Here is a 21514-nt window from a genome sequence, read left to right as displayed (position 1 = left end):
GTCAGAAACGGAGCAAAAGCAGGAGGGACGACGCAGGACGTTCGTCACCTGCGAATTCCCGAAAGGATGCGCTCCCTGGATAAACCAGGATGTACCGCTGCTACCCTGTGGTCGTTGTAGCCCCAATTCTTGTTGGCCTTTGGCGCGTCTCTCAGGCTAAACCGAGAAGTTAACGTGTCTGTTGATCTCATGTGGGTTACTGCGGACTTGTTTTTGAAACAGCATTTTGTCATTTCTAAGGCTTATCCATCCATACTGCCAGAAATGTCCACGCCCTGCCCCTGACTTTGGGAACTGAGGGAAAACCAAGGAAAGGGAGGGATTAAAGCAGTCTCCCCTGTCGAGATGAAGATTCCCTCCTCCAACGACCTGGTGGGTGGACACGCCAGATCCTTTTCCTTTTCCCAAGAAGATGCTGAGGGGGCCAACAAGCCCCTCAGGTTCTGACACTTCGTCCGGCTCCTAAAGGGGGGGAGTGGGGTCAGAAGGCAGGACGGCGGGGTGACGAGCCCCGACGGGCCTGGAGGTCGCGCGAAGACGGGTCGTGCGCTCCGGGGGTTCGCGGGGCGCTGCCGGGGGCTCTTTCTCTTCTTCATCTTTCGTCAGGCGGCCCCGCGGCCACCTCTGCTCCGCGGTGATTGGCCTGCGACGGGGTCCTCGCGTTTGTCCAATATGGCGGCGCCCAGTGGCGGTGTGAACTGTGAGGAGTTCGCCGAGTTCCAGGTAATGGGGTTTTCCTCAGGTGGCAGGTGTGTCCGTCCTTTGGTCCCTAGACCCCATGTCCTAGTCCCGCGTTGGAACGAGTGCGGGCCAGCCGTGGGTGAAGTGGCCAGGTCAAGGTTTCCTTATGGAGCCGCTGGAGGTCACGGGGGGCGCGGGTTCGGCCTCAGGGAGCCAGGCTGCCCCGTGGTGGGGTGCGGGAGGGCGGCCGTAGTTGTTGCGCTGTGCAGACCTGGACTGGGAATTTGGGGTCGTTCCTCTTTGTCGGGGCCAAACTCGGGAGTGTCACAACTGTAGCAGTGCCCAGAACTCAAGTTCGCCTCTCTGATTTAAAGTTGAGCTCTGGTGGCAGAGAAAAAAAGCGAAGGAGGACGATTTATTTCTTTGCTAAAACAAAACGGTAAGTGCAGTTCATGGTTGGGAGCTTGTAGGGAAGATCCGTTCTAGAACCTGCCCTGGTGCTTTGGCGTTCTTGACTCTTAGAGATATCATAACATTGGAGAGAAAGCTGCACTTTATTATTTAGCAAGTAGTGAGCTAAATGATCGGGTGCTGTTGGCTTCCTAGCAAGGGATATGTTGTAACGTTGAAGGGAGACAAAGCTACTTTTGCCCAAATATCAGAGTTTCAAGGCTAATTATTAACCACAATTTCAGAATTAGGGATTTGGATTTTGAGTGAGTTACTGTGAAAGTCACCCGTTTTTAATGAGCACTTAAAAATAGAAACATTGTTTCACATGCTATTGACCTGTCTGTAGCAGGCTTTGTGTGTGTGTGTTTAAGATTTATTTATTTCTATTGGAAAGTCAGATATACAGAGAGAAAGAGAGGCAGAGAGGAAGATCTTCCACCTAATGATTCATTACCCAAGTGGCCACAACAGCCAGAGCTGCTCTGATCCAAAGATAGGAAACCCCTCCAGGTCTCCCACACGAGTACAGGGTCCCAAGGCTTTGGGCCATCCTCTGCTGCCTTCCCAGGCCACAAGCAGGGAGCTGGATGGGAAGCGGGCCATTGGGGTAAGAACTGGCACCCACGTGGGAACCTGGTGTGTTCAAGGAGAGGACTTTAGCCGCTATGCGACTGCCCCGGGCCCAGGCTTTGTATTTTGAATGGTGTATAGATAGTGATATTTTTGGATAATCTCCACAAGATTAAATTTTTTACAAAAACACTTCTTCAAAAACAGTTTCTAGGCAGTCTTTCTGCCGTCATTTGTGCCCTGTTTTCCATTTCAGCTGCTCCTTTCTGCATGACCTTAGCCACCTCACATGTGATTGGATTGCCCAGTAAATAGAAATTTGTGTGAAGTATTTCACAGGCTAGACATAGATGGTTAGAGAAACATCTAAGGTTCACTGACCTCTTGGTAGCCTTAGCTGTGTCACGTTACCATGTCAAAACTTGAATGAATGAACTTGTAATTGAGCAGTGGTATTCTTAGGTTAGGGAGTTGATGCTCCGATTAACAGCTTTATGTTCTTGAGCTAATCACAAATTGTTAACCCAACTTTGTGTGTCTGTGTGTGTTTAAAAGATTTGCCTATTTATTTGCCAGGCAGAGCCAAAAAGAGAGCTCTTATGTTGGTTTAATTTCTCAGGTTGCTGTGGTTGAGGCTGACCAGTCTGAAGCCTGGAGCCCAGAGCTCTCCAGCTTTCCCACGTGGTGACAGGGACTGAAGTACATGGGTTGTCGTAGTGCTTCCCCAGGCTCATGGACAGAGAGCTGGATCAGGTCTTAAACCTGGAACTCTGATAAGAGTTGCTTGTATGGCAGGGAGCAGCTTAACCTGTGTTTTTTGTTTTTTGATTTTTTTGTTTGTTTGTTTTGTTTTTGGTAGAACAGAATATTGGGAAGCTTGGAGGGGAGATTTATTCTAGTACCTGCTGTGATGCTATTGCCTTTCTAACCATTATAAGGGTTTTTGTTTCTTTTCTTTCTTTTTTTTTTTTATGAAGACAGATTTACAGAGAGAGAAAAAGCTTCCCTCCACTGGTTCACTCTCCAAATGGCTGCAACAGTTGGAGCAGAGCCAATCTGAAGTTAGGAGCTGAGAACTTCCAGGTCTTTCTTGTGGGTGCAAGGGCCAAAGGACTTGAGCCATCCTCCACTGCTTTCTCACTCGATCAGCAGGGAGTTGGATCAGAAGTGAAGCAGCCAGGACATAAACTGGTGCCCATATAGGATGTCAGTGCTGCAGGTGGAGGATCAGCCTGTTAACCACCATGCTGGCCCTAAAGGTTTAACTTTTGAGGGGGTGGGGTGATGTTTACATAGTTGAAAAAGATGCATGCCCCTGTGGACTGCTGATAGAGTGGAAGAGTCATAGGGGGAAGTGGATGAGACCGTTGTCTCCAATTTTCTTTTTCTTCTTCCTGTATCTGGGGAAAGGGAGAAAAGGGAAGAACCTATACCCAGCATCCTAACTGCCTTGGTACCTGAGGGTGGGGGCGGCCACCTGTTGTCACCCCAGGGTCCCTAACGTGGAGCATGCTCCGAGGGTACTGCTCAAGTGGTTTTTAATAGTTCTGAGATGCTGTTTTTGTTGCTGCAAGGATAAAGATATCCTTCCAAGGTCCGTTGGCTGGCATAGTCCGCCTTAGAGTCTACATTCACTACTTGCTGTCAGAGGTTGGCTAGGAGAGTTGTCCATTTTGTTCTGCTCTCCATCTTTTGATGTACTAGGTGTCCTCCGTGGTTCCCAATGTACGGCCATATCTGGGCATGCTGTCTACTGCACTGTCTGCAACAGCTGAGGAGGCCCAGTTCTGACTCATGCTTTACACGGTCAGACTGAAGATCCTAAAATTTTGATTTTCCCTGTGGTTCGAGTTCTGAATGCAGCAGTTCAGTTGTGGAGGGATTGTCCCAAAAGAAACTTATCTGAGGTGAACCCAGATCTGACTCCTGCGTGTACTAGCCATTGTGGAGTACAGCTCAGTCTGTCACCCACATCAGCCTACACACACTGGTGATTGTAGAGGTCCAGTCAGTTCTGTCTCCAACCCCATCTCTTATACAAACCAGTAGATGCTGTGGCCAAGCCCAGCCCTGCCCAGTACACACTTGACCCTCATGCATGCCAGTGGAAACTGCAGCCCAGCTAGAGTGACCCCCAGTAGCTTCCACCAGACCTGCCTCCAGCCCTGGTTCCTGTGCGTACAGCTGTGTGCAGTAGACTGGTCTGGTGTGTCCCACGTGCCATTCAGTAAAGGTTTAACTTTTTATATCTAAATACCAACAAGTTAGCACTAAATGTGCTTGGGCTACAATACTGACCATAACATATGTGTGTGTGTGTACGTATATAAAGAGTTTATTTTCATTGGAAAGGCAGATATACAGAGAGGAGAAACAAAGATGTTCAGTCGTCTGGTTCACTCCCCAATTGCTGCCGTGGCCAGAGCTGAGCTGACCCAGAGCCGGGAGCTTCTTCTGGATCTCCCACGTGGGTGCTCAAATACATTCGCAGGCCACAGACAGGGAGTTGGATGGCAAGTGGAGCAGCTGGGACATGAAGCAGCACATATGGGATCCTGGCACTTAGAAGTTGAGGATTAGCTAGTTGAGCCATTTCACCTGCCCCTGTAATTTTTTAAAAGATTTATTTTATTTTTATTGCAAAGTCAGATATACAGAGAGGAGGAGAGACAGAGAGGAAGATCTTCCATCCGATGATTCACTCCCCCATGATTCACTCCCCAAGTGACCGCAGTGGCCTGAGCTGCGCCAATCCGAAGCCAGGAGCCTCTTCCAGGTCTCCCACACAGGTGCAGGGTCCCAAGGCCTTGGGCCATCCTCAACTGTTTTCCCAGGCCACAAGCAGGGAGTTGGATGGGAAGTGGAGCACCTGGGACCAGAACCGGCGCCCATATGGCATCCCGGCACATTCAAGTCAAGAACCTTAGCTGCTAGGCTACCGTACCACCCACCCCCGTAATTTTTTTAAATGACCTAACTTATTTAATTAGTTATTTTTATAAGATCGTATTTATTTATTTGAAAGGCACAATGAGAGAAGAAGAGATGGAGATCCTTCCTCCCTTACTTCTCTCCCCCAGTTGCTGCAACAGCGAAAGCTGTGTCAGTCTGAAGCCAGTAACTTCCTCTGGGTCTCCCACGTGGGTGCAGGGGCCCAAGCACTGGGTTCATCCTCTGCTGCTTTCCCAGGCACATTAATTAGTAGGGAGCTGGGTCAGAAGTAGAGCATCAGGGACTCTTAACCAGGGGTCCTGTGGGTTGCCAGCATAGCCGGTTGTGGCTTTACTCACTGTGCTTTAGTGTCCGTGCCCCAAAGTTCATTTTTTAAAAAAATTTTGTTCATATTTTTTTAAACTGCTAAATCATTACATTTTGCCTGTAAGTATCTTAAATGTGGAAAGCAGTACATTTAGTTTATGAGCAGAAAATGAGAGGGCATTTTGTGTTTGTTTCAAGATGAGATGTACTTTTTGCAGAATTTAATAATGAAAATGTTCAAACAGTACAAAAATGTTTAAGGAATTATGCAGCCGACACTTGGGTGCCCATCTCGAGATTCTGCATGTCCATCTCCGACTCTTGATCCACATGCCTAAAGGAACTTGTAAACATGTCCAATACTTGGAAACCCAGTGCACAGAGAATAGAATCAACTTAATCCAAATAGGGGCATAAAACATACAGCATTAAAAGTTCAGAGAGAAACACGTCAACTGATGGTAATTGAATCCTTATGTGGATAGGACCGAGTGAATTCTGGACAAGCCATAATGTATAACCCCACCCCCTAAAATTGTGTATTTGAGGGAAGTAGCAAATAAGTATCGCTGAAATGCAGGATTTGCAAAGGGCCACATTGTGATTATATAAAGGATTAAAGCCAGTTTGGGAGACTTTAGTTTCAATCTAGAGAGTTTCTGTTTTTTGAAAGGATAAGTTGCAAAGGGAGAAAGGAACACACACACACACACACACACACACACACACACACACACACCCCTTCCATCTGCTTGTCCACTCTCCCAAAGGCCGCCAATGGCTGGAGCTCAGCTGGCGCAAAGCCAGGAGTCAGGACTCCCTTGTGGGTGCAGGGGCCCAGGCACTTGCACATCTGCTGCTTTCCTGCTGCTTTAGCAGGAAGCTGGATTGGAAGTTGAACAACCAGGACTTGAACCAGCACCCATATGGGATTGCAGATGGCAGCTTTCTCCGCTGTGCCACAGCGCCAGCCCCAGAGGGGGTAATTTTTGATTGGCTGGGCTGAGGTGATGAAGGCGAGGCTGTAGGAAGATTCATCACCTGCACTGGCCTTGCTAAAGCCCTCTCATGTTTGTAGTAGTCTTCTGTCTTCCCTCTGCTCTCCAACATTTCTCTCTTTCATTTTAATCTCTGGAATCCTGTGGCTTCATATTATTGTGAATTATACAGTCTCAGCCATTTTTAGGCTCAGTTTATCCCAAACTACTTAAAATAGCATAGATGACCTTTAAAGTTTGATCCCAAAGTGCCTCTCCTTGGGCCTACTTATTTCTTTCTACTATCCTTTTAAGTGTGTCTTACCACACCAGCATGTGTTCAGCTTTGCTGTCCAACCATGCAGACTTTGCTATTCCTGGACACACCATGCTGTTGGGTGTTTTTTTGTACTTGGAATTTCCACTTGTTACCACTCTGAAACCCCTTCCTCCTGAGTCAGTTAAGCACTCCTTCCCAGAATGGTTGGATCTTGGTATTTCTATGAGGACTATTCTCTGTTTATACAGAATTGATTTTGAATCATGTGGTAATTAGCTAGATAAATTTCTAGCATCCTTGATGGTCCCTTTGTAATGTGCAAAGCTGCCTGTTACACCCTAGAGGTGCTGGCTGTCAGTGGCCTCTGTAGGTTACTGGGAGATCCCTGTCTCCCACTTGGGGAAAGCACAGTATGAGTGGGCTGTAAAGGTAGGGTTTCTTGGAAGGAAGAATGGGATCTGCTTCTGTGTGTCTTGAGGCAGAGGGGACGGAATAAAAGAGAACTTCCAGGTCATTCTTCATAGTATAGTGTAGTTTGAGTCATGGATCATTACCTCCTATGTCCTAGAAAAATGAAGCAAACTAATAAGAATTTACCTGAGAATTAATCTTAGCAATAAATTGTGACATAAAAAGTTTCCTGTGTGCTTCATCTCATTGTTAAATAGGGGAGTTCCTTCCATACCTAAATTGTCTCCCAAGAAGATCAGGTTTCCTCCCTGTAATTAGAGATTAGACACAAACTGCAATTCCAAGGAAAGTGCCAGAACATTTTATAGCATCAGCCTAAAATTAAAGCTTCATGGCATACGAAGCTTTATGGTTTCTTGGAGACAAAGGTAAGAGAAGCTGGGACACTACAAAATTTGCAGAGTTGTCTTTTTCTGCTTTCTGAAATCTAGAAGCTTGTTGGAGTTCCAGGTCCTAGTCAAAGATACACAGAACCACTGATTTTTTTTCTTTTAAAGGTTTATTATTATTATTATTATTATTAGCAAGGTAGATTTACAGAGAGATGGAGAGACAGAGAGAAAGATCTTCTATCCACTGGGTCACTTCCTAATGGCCACAGTGGCTGAAACTGAGCCAATCCAAAGCCAGGAGCCAGGGGCTTCTTCCGGGTCTCCCAATCGCGTGCAGGGTTCCGAGGACTTGGGCTGTCCTCCACTCTTTCTCAGGTCCTGAATAAGGAGCTGGATGGGAAGTGGAACAGCCGGAGCATGAACTGGTGTTCATATGGGATCTCAGCGCTTGCAAGGCCAGGATTTTAGCCATTGAGCCATTGTGCCAGGCCCACTTGAGTTATCTTGCTGCTTACCTGAATGCATTAATAGGAAGCTAGATCAGAAGCTGAGAGGACTGGGACTTGAGCCAGCACTGTGATCAGCTTGCCAGCTATGTCGTGTTCTTGTGATGTGTTTAATTTGAATTTTCTTAGAAATTAAAAAAAACTTTAAAAAGTAATAATAATAATAACCAGAAATTACATCACATGACTAGTGTCTGCCATATTGAGCCGCAAACTCTGGATTAGATAGTCACACACTGCGTAACTGTAAGGTATGATCTGAGAAATGCCATTAGTCAGTTTTCTCGCTGTATAAACATAGACTGTATTTACACAAATTTAGATGGCTGCAGTATCCCTACGTTATATAATCCCATGGGACCACCTTTTGAAATGTAACACCTTATTGATCATTATATCATTAAGCAGTGCATGACTAGTCACATTTTTGAGACTGGAAAATGGATTAATTACCTAATTGATGCAAATAACTTCCCATTGCTCTATGAGGAACTTAATAGTATGTTGAAATTGTTTTATTGAAGGGGAACTTGACTGCAATGATTGAGGTTATGGCCAGTGTTCAACCTCAGAACTGGCTAAAGTTCAGTGTTGATAAAAAAAACCCTTATGAAATGTCAAGCTGCCTAACTTTTCACTGAAATTGCTGCCATTGTGACCATCTGGGGAGTGAACCAGCAAATAGAAGATCTCCTTCAAGTAAATAAATCTTAAAAAGAAGGAAAACTTCTGTTCTAGAAAAATCTAATCCTATGCAAAAATAGAGGTAATTGCATCAAGCCCCATGTTCCTGTCCCCCAGCTTCAACAGTCAGCTGATGCTTCATCGGGGCAGGAGTTCCTTGGCTTTCCATCTCCCATGTAAGTGGGAGATGCATCTAGTACGCCTGAGCTACTGCACAGCGTAGGCTAGTAACACAGTGTGCTGTAGAGGATACATTGTTAGCCCTCACGCTCACTTCGCTGCTGGGAGCTGCTAAGCATGAGATAGTGTTGGACCAAGTATTGCTACTGCAAAGAGATCAGAATCCAAAGGATAGTTTTTTCTAAATATGTATCACTTTTCCCCCACTGTAAAGTAGAAAAGTTTTAAGTCAAGCCTTCGTAAATTAGGATACATCTGCATACTGTTTTTTTTTAAAAGATTTACTTATATTTATTGCAAAGTCAGATATGCAGAGAGGAGGAAAGAGAGAGGAAGATTTTCCGTCTGATGATTCACTCCCCAAGTAACCGCAACTGCCTGAGCTGTGCTGATCTGAAGCCAGGAGCCAGGAACTTCTTCCAGGTCTCCCACATGGGTGCAGGATCCCAAATGGGCCGTCCTTGACTGCTTTCCCAGGTCACAGGCATGAAACTGGATGGGAAGTAGAGCTGCTGGGATTAGAACTGGCGCCCAAATGGGATCCCGGTGTGTGCAAGGCGAGGACCTTAGCCACTAGGCCACCATCTGCATACTGTTGCACCACTAGGGCCCATCTGCATATTGTTACTGGCTGTACTGTTTAGAACATTCCATACCAGACATCTTCTCTTTCTGTGAATATGTCTGTGTGATATTTAAAGATTATAATAATTATTAGCACAATACTTCTATCATATAAATGACAGTATCCCATAATATTCATCACTTTGTGGGTCAGAATGGAACTCTGGATCTTCCTGTTCCTTCCCAGTCTTCTCCCGTCCCCTCAGTTACTGTCACTGTTGGACATTCAGTTCCTCAGGCTGCCTGGTTTTTCCACCCTCCTTCCACCATTTCATCAGCAAATCCTTTTAGCTCTATCTTCAAAGCTGCTCTTAAATCCAACTACCACCTCTTAACTCTGCCACAGCTGTATCACACCATCTTGATCCTTTAGGAGACCACTATAGTACTCTCCTGACAGGCTGTTGAGTTTCTCATTTCCAACCAGTAGCCAGACTTGGCTTTTGAAAAATCAGTGTTGGGCCCGGCGCGATAGTGTAATTGTTAGGGTCCTTGCCTTGCATGCGCTGGGATCCTATATGGGTGCCAGTTCTAATCCCAGCAGCTCCACTTCCCATCCAGCTCCCTGCTTGTGGCCTAGGAAAGCATTCAAGGACGGTCCAAGTCCTTGGGCCCATGCACCCGTGTGGGAGACCTGGAAGAAGTTCCTGGCTCTTGGCTTCAGATCGACTCAGCTCCAGCCGTTGTGGTCACTTGGGGAGTGAATTGTCGGACGGAAGATCTTCCTCTCTGTTTTCCACCTCTCTGTATATCTCACTTTTCAATAAAAATAAATAAATCTTAAAAAAAAAAAAGATATGCAGGTGGCAGCTTAATCGGCTGTAGCCCAAACCAGGCCCAGATAGATATTAGGGTTAGTAAGAAAAATATTCTGGGCTCGGCAGTGTGGCCTAGTGGCTAAGGTCCTCACCTTGATCCCATATGGCCACTGGTTCTAATCCCGGCAACTCCACTTCCTCTCTGTCTCTCCTCCTCTCCGTATATCTGACTTTGTAATAAAAATAAAATAAATCTTTAAAAGAAAAAAAAAAAGAAAAATATTCTAATATCTAATTCTCTGTGCTTAGTGATTTTTTTTTGTTTGTTTTTGTTTTTTTTGGGAGGAATGTATAGCTTGTACCTTTAAGAAACAGAATCGAGGATACTGTTAGAAACTTCTGCCACTCATGATAACCAAAGACAGATGAGCTGATACACAACCTTTCTGTAGCAACAAGGGGAGGAAGAATCTGCAATTCCCCTCACCTGTTTCCTGCCATTTTGTTGGGTTTTTTGGGAGGGAGGATATACCGGGGAGATAGGAGTTAAGGTTACTGGGGAAAAGCTGAACTAATTCTTGCCTGTTTCAGGCATAGGAGAACCTTATAAAGAGATTCAATTTCTGCTGTAGCAGCATGTTTTGTTCAACTTAATTTTGTCACAAAATAATGTATAAAAGCCTAAGAGGATATCTATTAATTGCTACAACTTTCTTTTTGTATCTTTCCATAAATTTTGTTCCTTTCACAGTAATTTTTACGGTGATAGGTAGAGAGGGGATGCGCTGTGGAGAATTTGTGGGAATCAAGTAGAACCCTTCCTTGGATGTATGCTAGAACTGGAAAGAATGTATTTGCTAAGCAGCATAACCAGCAGGTGGATTTTCAGCATGAGTAAAATGTTCATATCCTTGGGACAGTCACTGCTGAGCTAAGGAGACAGTTTGCTCTCTGTTGGAATTACTGATGGTATCGCTCTTGGGCCTTTTGGCTGTAGTCAAGTGTGAAGTTACTGTTTGATAGCCTGCCTAAACTCATAACAAAAAATTTCTTACAGCTGAATTATATTTGGCTTGGGTTCCCAACTCCTGTCTTAAAACCCTAGGACCTAATTATTTGCTTACTTGTCTTTTATTATTTAACTTTCCATTCAGGCTATATTCTTTTATTTTAAATGCATATAGGAATTGCTCAAGGTGATGAGGACAATTGATGACAGAATAGTTCATGAATTAAACACTACGGTTCCAACAGCTTCCTTTGCAGGGAAGATTGATGCCAGCCAAACCTGTAAACAGCTCTATGAGTCTGTAAGTGCATCTTTTGAGTCTTTTCTTTCATGCTTTTTTGTGCCTTTCTTTATAGGCAGAATAAATCTAATGAGATATGACTGTGAATAAAAGAATGGCATCTTTGGTTTCCTAAAAGTATATAGAAGTTTTGATCTAGTTTCTATACGCAAACAGTTCCATAGACATGCTTTGGTTTCTCTGTCTACATCTGTATCCTAGAGGGCAACATGTTATTGTATAAAGGATTTTTGATCAGATAGGTTTGCACGAGGGATTAGGCCTGCAGCAGGATGCCCATGCCAGTAAGTACCACTGGACTCCCTAAGTCTTGTCTCAATCAAGAAATGGAACTCTGTGTTTTCAAGAACGTTGGATTGCCCATAGTCACCCTGACTTACGTTTGTTCCTGACCCAGCTTCCTTCTATAGCTCATGGAAGAATATTTGCCTTCTCTAATGTGTTCTAAGGTGTTTAGCACAGTTCCAAATTTCAGAAATGCTCAAAAAAAATTGCAGTGTGGTTCTCCCCAGTAGAACATATTCCCTTAAATCTATGGCATTTTTCTAATTTTAGTTGATTTTGTCCAAACTAAACATAAAAATCAGTACTGAGCATTAAAAAGTAAATGGACTTGAAATAGTGCTTTAACAATGTTGAATTTCTGAATGTTATCAAAATTTGACTATGGTGATGGGCATGTGTTTGAATCATGACCGTGTTCCCTGTGAATCAAAGTAGAAAATAGATGAGAAGTACTTGATTTTTTTTTTTTTAAGATGGATGTTGTTAAGGAGTTGTTCCAGCAGGTATCTTTGTAATTGACACACACAATCAGTGCAACCGTTAATCTGTACTTCATACTCATGTTCATTATCAATACTTATTACACCTCAGATGGTGAAATGGCTCTGACATGAGTAAATGTAGTATTCTTTGTCTTTATTGTAACCAAGACCATGTGCAGATTACTTAAGTTTATAAGGTCTTTTTAGCATAAGTCTGGAAAACAGTATGAAGGGACCAGAAAGCGTGAGGTAGAGTAGCAGTGAATGGCCTGGAGGTGCATGAGGGTGGGAGTAGGGTGAAGGAAGGCACGGATTGCTTACAGGGAGAGAGGGGTGTCGGGAAGGGCCGTGCTCCAGGAAGGGAAGAACAGGGAGCAGTGGGCGCACTGAGGAACCTCGGCCTTCACCCTCAGGAGCTTCCTTCCTGTGCCTTAGGCGACTGAGCAGATACTCTTACATGGATTCCTGTGTTTTTTGTTTTTTTTTTTTTTTAAGATTTATTTATTTTTATTGGAAAGTCAGATATACAGAGAGGAGGAGAGACAGAGAGGAAGATCTTCCGTCCGAAAGTTCACTCCCCAAACAGCCGTAATGGCTGGAGCTGAGCCAATCTGAAGCCAGGAGCCAGGAGCTTCTTCCAAGTCTCCCATGTGTGTGCAGGGTCCCAAGGCTTTGGGCCGTCCTCAGCTGCTTTCCCAGGCCACAAGCAGGAGCTGGATGGGAAGCAGGGCTGCTGGGATTAGAACCGGTGCCCATATGGGATCCTGGTGCATGCAAAGCAAGGATTTTAGCCACTATACTATTGCGCCAGGCCCCGGATTCATTGTTTTTTAATTACTTTAGAAAGTATCATTTTTCTATAGTCTCAAAGTAAGGACTTTATGTAAAACTAAAACGTGATATATTGATGTGATTTTCCTTCCCGCTTGTTCCTTTGTTCTTTTAGTTAATGGCAGCTCATGCCAGTAGGGACAGAGTCATAAAAAATTGTATAGCCCAGACCTCAGAAGTAGTAAGAAACCTCCGAGAAGAAAGAGAAAAGAATTTGGATGATTTAACATTATTAAAACAACTTAGAAAAGAACAGACAAAGGTAAGTTGAACACAGTTTACATTTCTGTGAGTTTTTCCAAATGTAGCCTTTCAAATAAAGGCATTTTATGATATGCAAAATTTAGGGAAAGACATGGGATTACTTTTTGAAACCAGCAGATGAGATCTTTGTTTTTAGTTAACATTGTTTTACTACATTTAGAGTTTAATTGGTAAATTAATGCAGCTTTATTTAAAAATAAGCTGCAATCAGATTGTATTTTTGTTCCCTGATTTGTTCCCTACCATTAAAGGATCATAACAGACCAACATCACATTAGGAATTCTAGGGAAATCGCCTACTTTTTGGGGCTTAACTTGAGAAGAAACATCTCTTAATATTTTTACTTTTAAAAAAATTTTTACTTCTGGTTTCATTCTGTAGAAATCTACTGAAATGTAATACAGATTATTTGGCTTCAAAAAGTTACACTCTTCAGCCATAAAAAAAGGTAGAGTGCAGAAACAGTAGTTATCAGTTACTGTAACATAAATCATTATAGTTTATTTCCCTGCTGTGTAAAGTTGCTGTGGCCTTTGGCTTTTGCGGACATACCCTTTCCCACTTCATCTGCCATCAACGCAGTGTTTTCATTTTTAAGGGTGGGTCCTCAGAGATGTGTCAAAGGAAGCCTTGTTTTTCCAAATCAGTTGTAATGTAGGCGTGTTTTTTTTTAATATTTATTTATTTTTATGTGAAAGGTAGGTTTTTATAGATAGAGAAGGAGAGATAGAAGGGTTCTCCATCGGCTGGTTCACTTTCCAAATGGCTGCAATGGCTAGAGCTGAGCTTATTCACAGTTGGGAGCCAGGAGCTTCTTCCTGGCCCTGCACATGAGTGGAGTGGCCAAAGGCCTTAGGCTGTGCTGCACTGCTTTCTTAGGCCATGGTCAGAGAGCTGGATAGGAAGTGGAGCAACCCAGACACGAACTGGTGCCCCTTGGGATGCTGGTGCTTGCAGGTGGAGGATTAGGCTGGTATGCCACCACTCAGGCTTGTAAAGTTCTATTTTAATGCCTAAATGTTTTTCCTCTACCCTTCAGGAAGGCTTAATGTGCTTTATGTAAAACTGGTTAAGTCTGGGTAACTGAATTTTGTATTTCAACAGACTCTTGAAGCTGCAGGGCAGGGCAGTTAAATAAGAAGCTGAAAAATCACCGTTTGCAAATTGGGGTTAAAAAAGTGTCAGACAAGAGTAACCCTTGTTAGTGGAGAACAAAGGTCAAAGCTCTGCTATACCACTTGGTGTTTGGTAGTGATTGTGTCACAGTTTGCTCAGGCAGCCCTCAGATCTGCCCTTTGGCCCTTCGGGGCAGAGAAAATCACCTGCAGGAAGGGTAAGTGACTTCAGGTTTGCTTTCACCTGATAGTATAGAGGGCTAGATCAGTAGGTAAGCAAATAAGGAAACATTTTTCCCCCAGAATTTGCTGTGCAGATTGTGGCATCAGAACCAGGAGCTCTTTGGGATGTCCCAGCTCAGTCTCTGTGTTTGACATAGGAGGAAACAGAGATGTTAACATCTGCAGACTCGCAAGCTACTAAGTGCTGGAAGTGAGTCGTTCTCCAGGTCTTCCAGCTGTGGACACAACATTGTGACTGGTGGTCACCTTCTGATGACTTGAATCAATGTTTTATTTATGTGCAGAGGTGCCAGTCTAAAAATCCCCAGTTCTTTACCTGAGTGGTTTGTTAGATAGAGTGCTTGTCTCATTGGAACTGTTTAACTGCTGCTGCTAGTAGGGCCTTAGGAGGAGGCTTACCTGTTTGGGATCCAGAGCCTCCAAAACAGCCATCTGAGAGGTGAATGTGTTGGTAGCCTTGAAACCATGAGTAACTGGCTTTGCTCTCTGCAGTGTTAAAACTCCTGATTTCTAGAAAGCTCAGCTAACAATTCAGTTTGGGTTTGTGATCTTTAGTCGGCTTTTTGGGGGCCCCAAACAGTGACCTCCTGTGATTTTTGTTTTAACACTGCCCTTTTGTTTGACTACTGCTCAGAGGGAGGTTTTGAGAGGGGGTGGGCTCATTCTGCATTCCCTTCTTGAACAGTTATAATTGTTCAAATTTTCTTGAGTGTGGAGAAAACTCACCCTGTAGCATGCAAATCCTGCTGCTTAATCATCCCTCTGGAGCTATCCAGGGGAGTCTATACACTTTTTCTTTGACATTCCTTTAAACATGTGAGAGCTGTTATACTGTGTTAGTAGCAGCATAGCCAGTCACACCCTATTCTTCGACTGAAGTTGCTTCTTTGGCAGCCTGGCTAGGCTTTGAGAGTGGGGAAGCTTTAATGACTTTTGATCTTCATCGTTGATTAAAACTCAGAAACAGAGGCTGCTTTGCTGGGTCTCGTCACACTCATCACTGTTCCCCAGAGTAGGACCACCAGGCAGAGGGGCAGTTCAGCCTCCATCCACAGTGGGGCCACATGTGCCTGCCTACAGTTCCATGTAGGGTCTGTCTCTGGGAAGGGAGTTTACAAGGAGCTGTTGGATCACTGCCAGACCCCATTGCTATTAGTGTTATGTGAAAATTTCTCAGACTCTTTCCTGAGGTGCCCTGCTAGTGGCTGAGGATCTATGGCCCCAGTGTGAGACCCTGAGGGTTCATGCTTCTGTTCTTCATTTTCCTGAATGTTTCCAAGCTCTCTTCCCAGCGCTTGAGGCCTGCTTTCCTTTCTGATTTGTCTGACCAAATGCAGGAGAAGCAGTGTTATGGACATTGCCGCTCAGACCTGGCAGTGGGAGTGCTCCTTTTTTTGGTTGAACAGTTAGGTTGGCCGTTGTAAATGAAGACACTGGTGCCTCTCTGGGTTACTGGATACGTACATTCCCCATGCCCTCTCCCTGTTTTCCTGCTGTATTTCTCTTTCTGTCTTTGGTAATTTTCTGTCCAGTCAGGTTGCTGCCTCCCCGTTTTATTCCTTTGTGCTACCTTTTCCAAATCTGGAGTTCAGTGATCGGTTTCTAGTACTGGAATTGTTTGATTCAAAGGCATATGAATATAAGGTTTTGCTAAGTTTTTTTTTTTTTTTACCAAATTACCTTTCATGCAAGTTTTAACTTATTCTATTGACAGTGTGTTTCAGGGTATCTCTTTCCACATCCTCACTAATGTTAGATTTTCTCAGACATCTTCCATTTCATTTTGTTATGTGACTTGGTTTGCACTTTGTCCATAAGTGAAATTACGCTTTTTGAAAAAATATTTATTGACTGTCTTGTGTGAAATGCCTGAGTATTAGGATTTTAGGGTGGGTTCCCAAGGATTATAACATGCAGCAGTTTGAGAACTACTCTAGTATGAGGTTTTAAAATTAATTGGATAGGAGTGTGAGGGTTATGACAATGAAGGTTCCAAACCAATGTTGGATAAGGCATAGAAGGGTGGTAACTGGTTTCTTTAGGAAAATGAATTAGAGTTGTCTTAGCTCTTTCAATGTAATAATCTCACTTTCCCGCCTTTCCTTGCAGTTGAAATGGATGCAGTCGGAACTCAACGTTGAAGAAGTGGTAAATGACAGGAGCTGGAAGGTATAAAATGCTAATTCTCAGAAAGCAGTGGGACGGAGCAAGGAAGTACAGAGTGCCTTGGAATCCTCGCTTAAAAGAATATTTTTCCCCTTTTTGGAGGATGGTAGGGTATTGTTAGAGTCTAGTGATCCGCAAGGGTCACAGAGTTAGAGACATTCCATGTGTATCCTAACTAACTGGGGCATATTTAATGTTTATAATTAGAATCTTCAAAGAGGTTATTTTCTTTTTTTTTTTTTTTAGATTTATTTATTTTTATTGGAAAGGCTGATTTATAGAAAGGAGAGACAGAGACAAAGATCTCCTATCTATTGGCTTATTCCCCAGGTGGCCGCAGTGGGCAGAGATGAGCTTATCAGAAGCCAGGAGCCAGGAGCTTCTTTTGGGTCCCCCACGTGGTGCAGGGTTCCAAGGCTTTGGGCCGTCCTGCACTCCTTTCCCAGGACATAAACAGGGAGCTGGATGGGAAGTAAAGCAGCTGGGACACGAACCGGTCCGTGCCCGTATGGGATCCTGGTGCATGCAAGGCGAGGACTTCGGCCACTAGGCTATTGCAGTGGGCCTTGCCACAAACTTTTATGTCTTTAGCTCCCACTTACAATTGTGTGTCTTTTAGCATCTGATCATGAAACTCCGTCCTGTTGTGCAGGTTTGCATGGTGATAGAGCCAGTTCACATGCTTTCTATCCACTTGGCATGATGCTGAGCAGGAATCAGATGGGAGTTCCAGGCCTTAACATGTAGAAGTCAGGGAAGTACAAAAGTCTGACTGGAGAGGGTTCTAAGAAGTTTCCAAAGGTCAAACACTTTTATTTTTTTAAGATTTTTTTTCTTTTATTGGAAAGTAGGATTTATAGAGAGAAGGAGACAAAGGGAGGAAGATCTTCCATCTGTTGATTCACTCCCCAAGTGGCTGCAACGGATGGAGTGAGCCAATCCAAAGCCAGGAACCTGGAGCTTCTTTTAGGTCTCCCACATGAGTGCAGGCACCCAAGGTTTTGGGCTGTCCTCGACTGCTTTCCCAGGCCACAAGCAGGGAGCTGGATTGGAAGTGGAGCTGCCAGGACACGAACCGATGACCATATGGGATCCCGGCATATGTAAGTTGAGGACTTTAGCCACTAGGCTACTGCACTGGGCCCAAGTCCAACGTTTAAAATTCTGTTTTCACATTAGCTGATAGAGTGGTATTCAGTCTGGTATTTAAGAAGAGAGGTTCAGAAACCTAGAATGCACCCACTTATAGAGCCATTAAGAAACTATTTTCTGGGCTTGGCATGGTAGCTTAGTGGCTAAAGTTCTCGCCTTGCATGTGCCAGAATCCCATTTCAGTGCCAGTTCTAATCCCGGCAGCTCTGCTTCCCATCCAGCTCCCTGCTTGTGGCCTGGGAAGGCAGTCGAGGACGGCCCAGGGCCTTGAGACCCTGCACCCAAGTGAGATTCGGAAGAAGCTGTCTCCTGGCTTCAGATTGTCTCAGCTCTGGTTGTTGTGGTCACTTGGGGAGTGAATTGTAGGTCAGAGGATCTTCCTCTCTGTATATCTGGCCTTGCAAATCTTTTTTTTTTAAACTATTTTCTTTGCTTTATCACACTTTATTCTCTCCCCTTTCCCAACATTCCCCACTCTTGCTGGTTGCACTGGTATGATAAGTGTGCTATTTGAAATATTTTGGTAACATTTGTCAAGAAATGATCTTTACTCTTAGAATAGAATGTGGGAATATGGTGGACATCTAGCTTGAAAAACCTTATACAAACTTTTGTGAGATGCCTAAAATGTAATAAAGCGGAAAAAGTGAAGCATTTTTTGATTTCGATACTAGGTTTAAGAAATTCTGCTCTATCTTTTTCACAGAAAGGAAGGCCCCTCATGTCTTAAGGAGTGGAGGGAAGTGTCACTCTTTACAGCAAACCAGTAAAAGGATCTGGGAGATTGTTTAGGAAAAAGGTGCGGAGAGATTCAACCAAGTCATTGGTATCATCCCAGCCAGGGATGCCAGGGCCACCAATCTGAAGCCTCCTCTGGCCTGAGCTTTTGTGACTTTCAGTGAAGTGTCAGGGCTGGAAACTGAGGTGAAATGAATTACAAGGAAATGGCTAAGGAAGAGGGCTTTGTTTTGATGATGCTTAATAGCTAACATGAGGAATTTTTTCCAACTTTAGAAAGAATTTGTCTTTTATCAGTGAAGCATTAGAGTATATTCTGTGAAATTCTTTCATATTTTAGAATTATAAAAATAAAAGCCACTCAGTTATTTATTTGAAAGGTGGAATGACAGATATTCCTCCCACTGTCTCACTCTCCAAATGCCCAAAGCTGTCAGAGTTAGGCCCCCTAAGCCGGGAGCCAGAATGTCTGCCATATGTGGTGACAGGAACCCAGCCAAGTCCCTGGGCTGTTATCTGCAGCCTGCTCCCACTCCCCACATCCCCCCAGCATATTACCAAGGAGCCAGGTCAGAAGCACAGAGTAGCCTAGACTTAAATCAGCACTCTGATAGAGGATATTAGAATTCCATGCAGTCCCTTAACTACACTGCAACTCCTACCTCTAAAAATAATTATTTCTCAATATATATTTTTAAGATTATTAATGTGAAAGGCAGAGTCACAGAGAGAGAGGAACAGGGAGAGCTCTTCCATCCATTGGCAGGAAGCTGGATCAGAAGTGAAATAGGCTGATGCTGCTAAACCTGCACCGTGGTACCAGTGCCAAACTCCTTTCTCCGCTACTCCACTTCCCATCTAGCTCGTTGCTTATGGCTTGGGAAACCGGAAGAGGATAGGAGGACCGAAGAACCTTCAGATCATGGCTCCTGATGTTGAGGCCATTTGAAGAATGGGCTAGCAGATGGAAGATCACTCTCTTTTGTAACTCTGCCTTTCAAATACAAGTAAAATAAATCCTTAAGAAAAGTGAGACAGCCAGGACTGGGATTGGCACTTTTATGGGATTTCAGCATCACAGGTGGTGGCTTAACATGCTGTGTCACAATGTCAGTCTTCCCCACGCCACTAAAACTTTTTAAATTGAATATTTACGATGTTACACACCTGATTCAGAAGGTTTTTAAGTATTAAAAGATATATTATGGCCAGACTTGTGATGCAGTGAGTTAACCTCCTGCTTGCAACACTAGCATTCCGTGTCAGAGTCCCATTTGTGTCTGAGCTGCTCTGAGTCCTGTGCAGCTGCCTGCGAATGGCCCAGGCCAAGCGGTGGAGGATTGGATGCGACCTCAATGGAGTTCTGAGCTCCTGGCTCGAGCCTTCCCAGCCCTAGCACTGCTGGCATTTGGGGAGTGAACCAGCGGATGGAAGATCTGTTTCTCTGTCTATCCCCATTTGTCACTCTCCCTTTCAAATAAATAAATAATTAAATTATTTTTAAACAAGATGTATGTATGTGTAGTACACATTCTCTTTGTTCTCTGTTTCACTTACTTCATTTCCTTTCCCTCTGAAAGAATGTTACAGGCTTTCAGGTATTTGTAACTGTTCTAATTTTAGTTGTGATTTTCCTTTTTTGTTATCCAAATAGGAGTATCCTATCCGCACTTTATTTTTTTCCCTTAATATATATTGTAGATTGGGCCCGGCGCGATAGCGTAGTGGCTAAAGTACTTGCTTTGCATGCGCCAGGATCCCATATGGGCACCAGTTCTAATCCCAGTGGCCCTGCTTCCCATCCAGCTCCCTGCTTGTGGCCTGGGAAAGGAGTGCAGGACGGCCCAAAGCCTTGGGACCCTGCGACTGCATGGGAGACCTGGAGGAAGAAGCTCCTGGCTCCTGGCTTCAGATTGGCTCAGCTCCATCCGTTGCAGCCACTTGGGGAGTGAACCTTCGGATGGAAGATCTTCCTCTCTGTCTCTCCTCCTCTCTGTGTATCTGACTTTCCAATAAAAATAAATCTTTTTAAAAAATAAAATTTAAAAAAGTATATATATGTTGTAGATCTTTTCAAATCGCAGCATAAGGAACTTCCTTATTTTTTAAATTCACATTGTATCACTGAATAATTATATCAAAATTTTTTATTTAAGACAGGCTCATATTGAAAACAGGTAACATTTAGCATGTTACTTGTTTAGCTTCTTGGGAAGTGTGGTAAACACACTGTTTTATAATGAAAGATTTGTTTACCTGGCAAGTGTACCTGCTTGTGAGATCTAGAACACGTCTAGAAAAGTTAAATTTGTGTCTAGGTAACAAACTCTGTTTTTAAAAAAGAAAAATGCTTTATCTTAAAATTATTTTAGATATTTTATCTGATTATAATATGCTCAGAACATACATCTGAAATGTTTGTTAGTTAAATTACCTTGGTCTTCATTTTTCTTTGACTATTTTCAAGTTTTAGAAAAATGCGCATATTGCGCTTTGAGTGGATATCCAGCCCTTTAGTGCGTTTTGGACCTAGGAAGTTAGTTTCCCGGCTCTGTTGAGCTGGGGTGGAACTGCTGTCATCCTGCAGCATGGCAGATGCAAGTTAGTTCCAGACTTGTGCAGAGTGACTCAGTGACTTATTTCTGTTTAACTATCTCAGGTATTTAATGAACGCTGCCGAATTCACTTCAAGCCTCCAAAGAATGAGTAAAGAAGAGAAAAGATGAATTTTTTTTTTAAGATCAGGTCATCTCACAAGAGTTAAGCATGACAGGCATCAACAGGACGGCTTCCTGGGATGATTTCTGAGCCAACAGTCCAAGACCTTTTGTTGATTTCAGCCCCGCTTAGCCAAGACCTCAAGTATAAATAATTCTGATAATTATGGAGAAATCAACTGCTATTTTATACTGATTCTATAAAAAGAGATGTTTTGTAACTATTAAAATAATTTTCTGATTCAGTGTATATATTTATTTGTTTTCCAGATTGAGTATAATGAGAAAGTTTGCACACAATTTTAATTTTAGTTGCATTCTACGTTTTTTTAATTGTGCAGGTTTCTTGGCATGGATGTCAAACTTTCTGGATACGATGCATTTATCCCTTTATCTTTGTGGATTTACTGCAATTAAATTTTTTCTTCTGAAAGGC

General features: G+C 43.6%; 1 protein-coding gene across 1 annotated transcript; it reads left to right on the top strand.

Moving 5' to 3' along the window:
• Positions 1 to 22: 22 nt before the first annotated feature.
• MIX23 (mitochondrial matrix import factor 23) lies at positions 23 to 21319 on the top strand. The gene is made up of 5 exons (XM_004577848.2): positions 23 to 723; positions 10959 to 11084; positions 12798 to 12944; positions 16415 to 16474; positions 21021 to 21319. Exons 1-5 carry the CDS (start codon positions 673 to 675, stop codon positions 21069 to 21071), a joined length of 435 nt encoding a protein of 144 aa, XP_004577905.2. The 5' UTR covers positions 23 to 672; the 3' UTR covers positions 21072 to 21319.
• The last annotated feature ends 195 nt before the right edge of the window (positions 21320 to 21514 follow it).

The sequence above is a fragment of the Ochotona princeps genome, chromosome 3 (assembly GCF_030435755.1).
Source record: "Ochotona princeps isolate mOchPri1 chromosome 3, mOchPri1.hap1, whole genome shotgun sequence".
Lineage (NCBI taxonomy): Eukaryota > Metazoa > Chordata > Mammalia > Lagomorpha > Ochotonidae > Ochotona > Ochotona princeps.
The sequence above is the reverse complement of the archived record's forward strand: the minus strand, read 5'-3'. Positions and strand labels throughout refer to the sequence as shown.

Excerpts from the sequence above, each read along its gene's own strand:
- MIX23 (XM_004577848.2), top strand. The coding sequence starts at position 673 with ATGGCGGCGCCCAGTGGCGGTGTGAACTGTGAGGAGTTCGCCGAGTTC. Across the intron at positions 12,945-16,414 it reads TTAGAAAAGAACAGACAAAG|TTGAAATGGATGCAGTCGGA; the intron begins GTAAGTTGAACA and ends CTTTCCTTGCAG. Across the intron at positions 16,475-21,020 it reads TAAATGACAGGAGCTGGAAG|GTATTTAATGAACGCTGCCG; the intron begins GTATAAAATGCT and ends TAACTATCTCAG.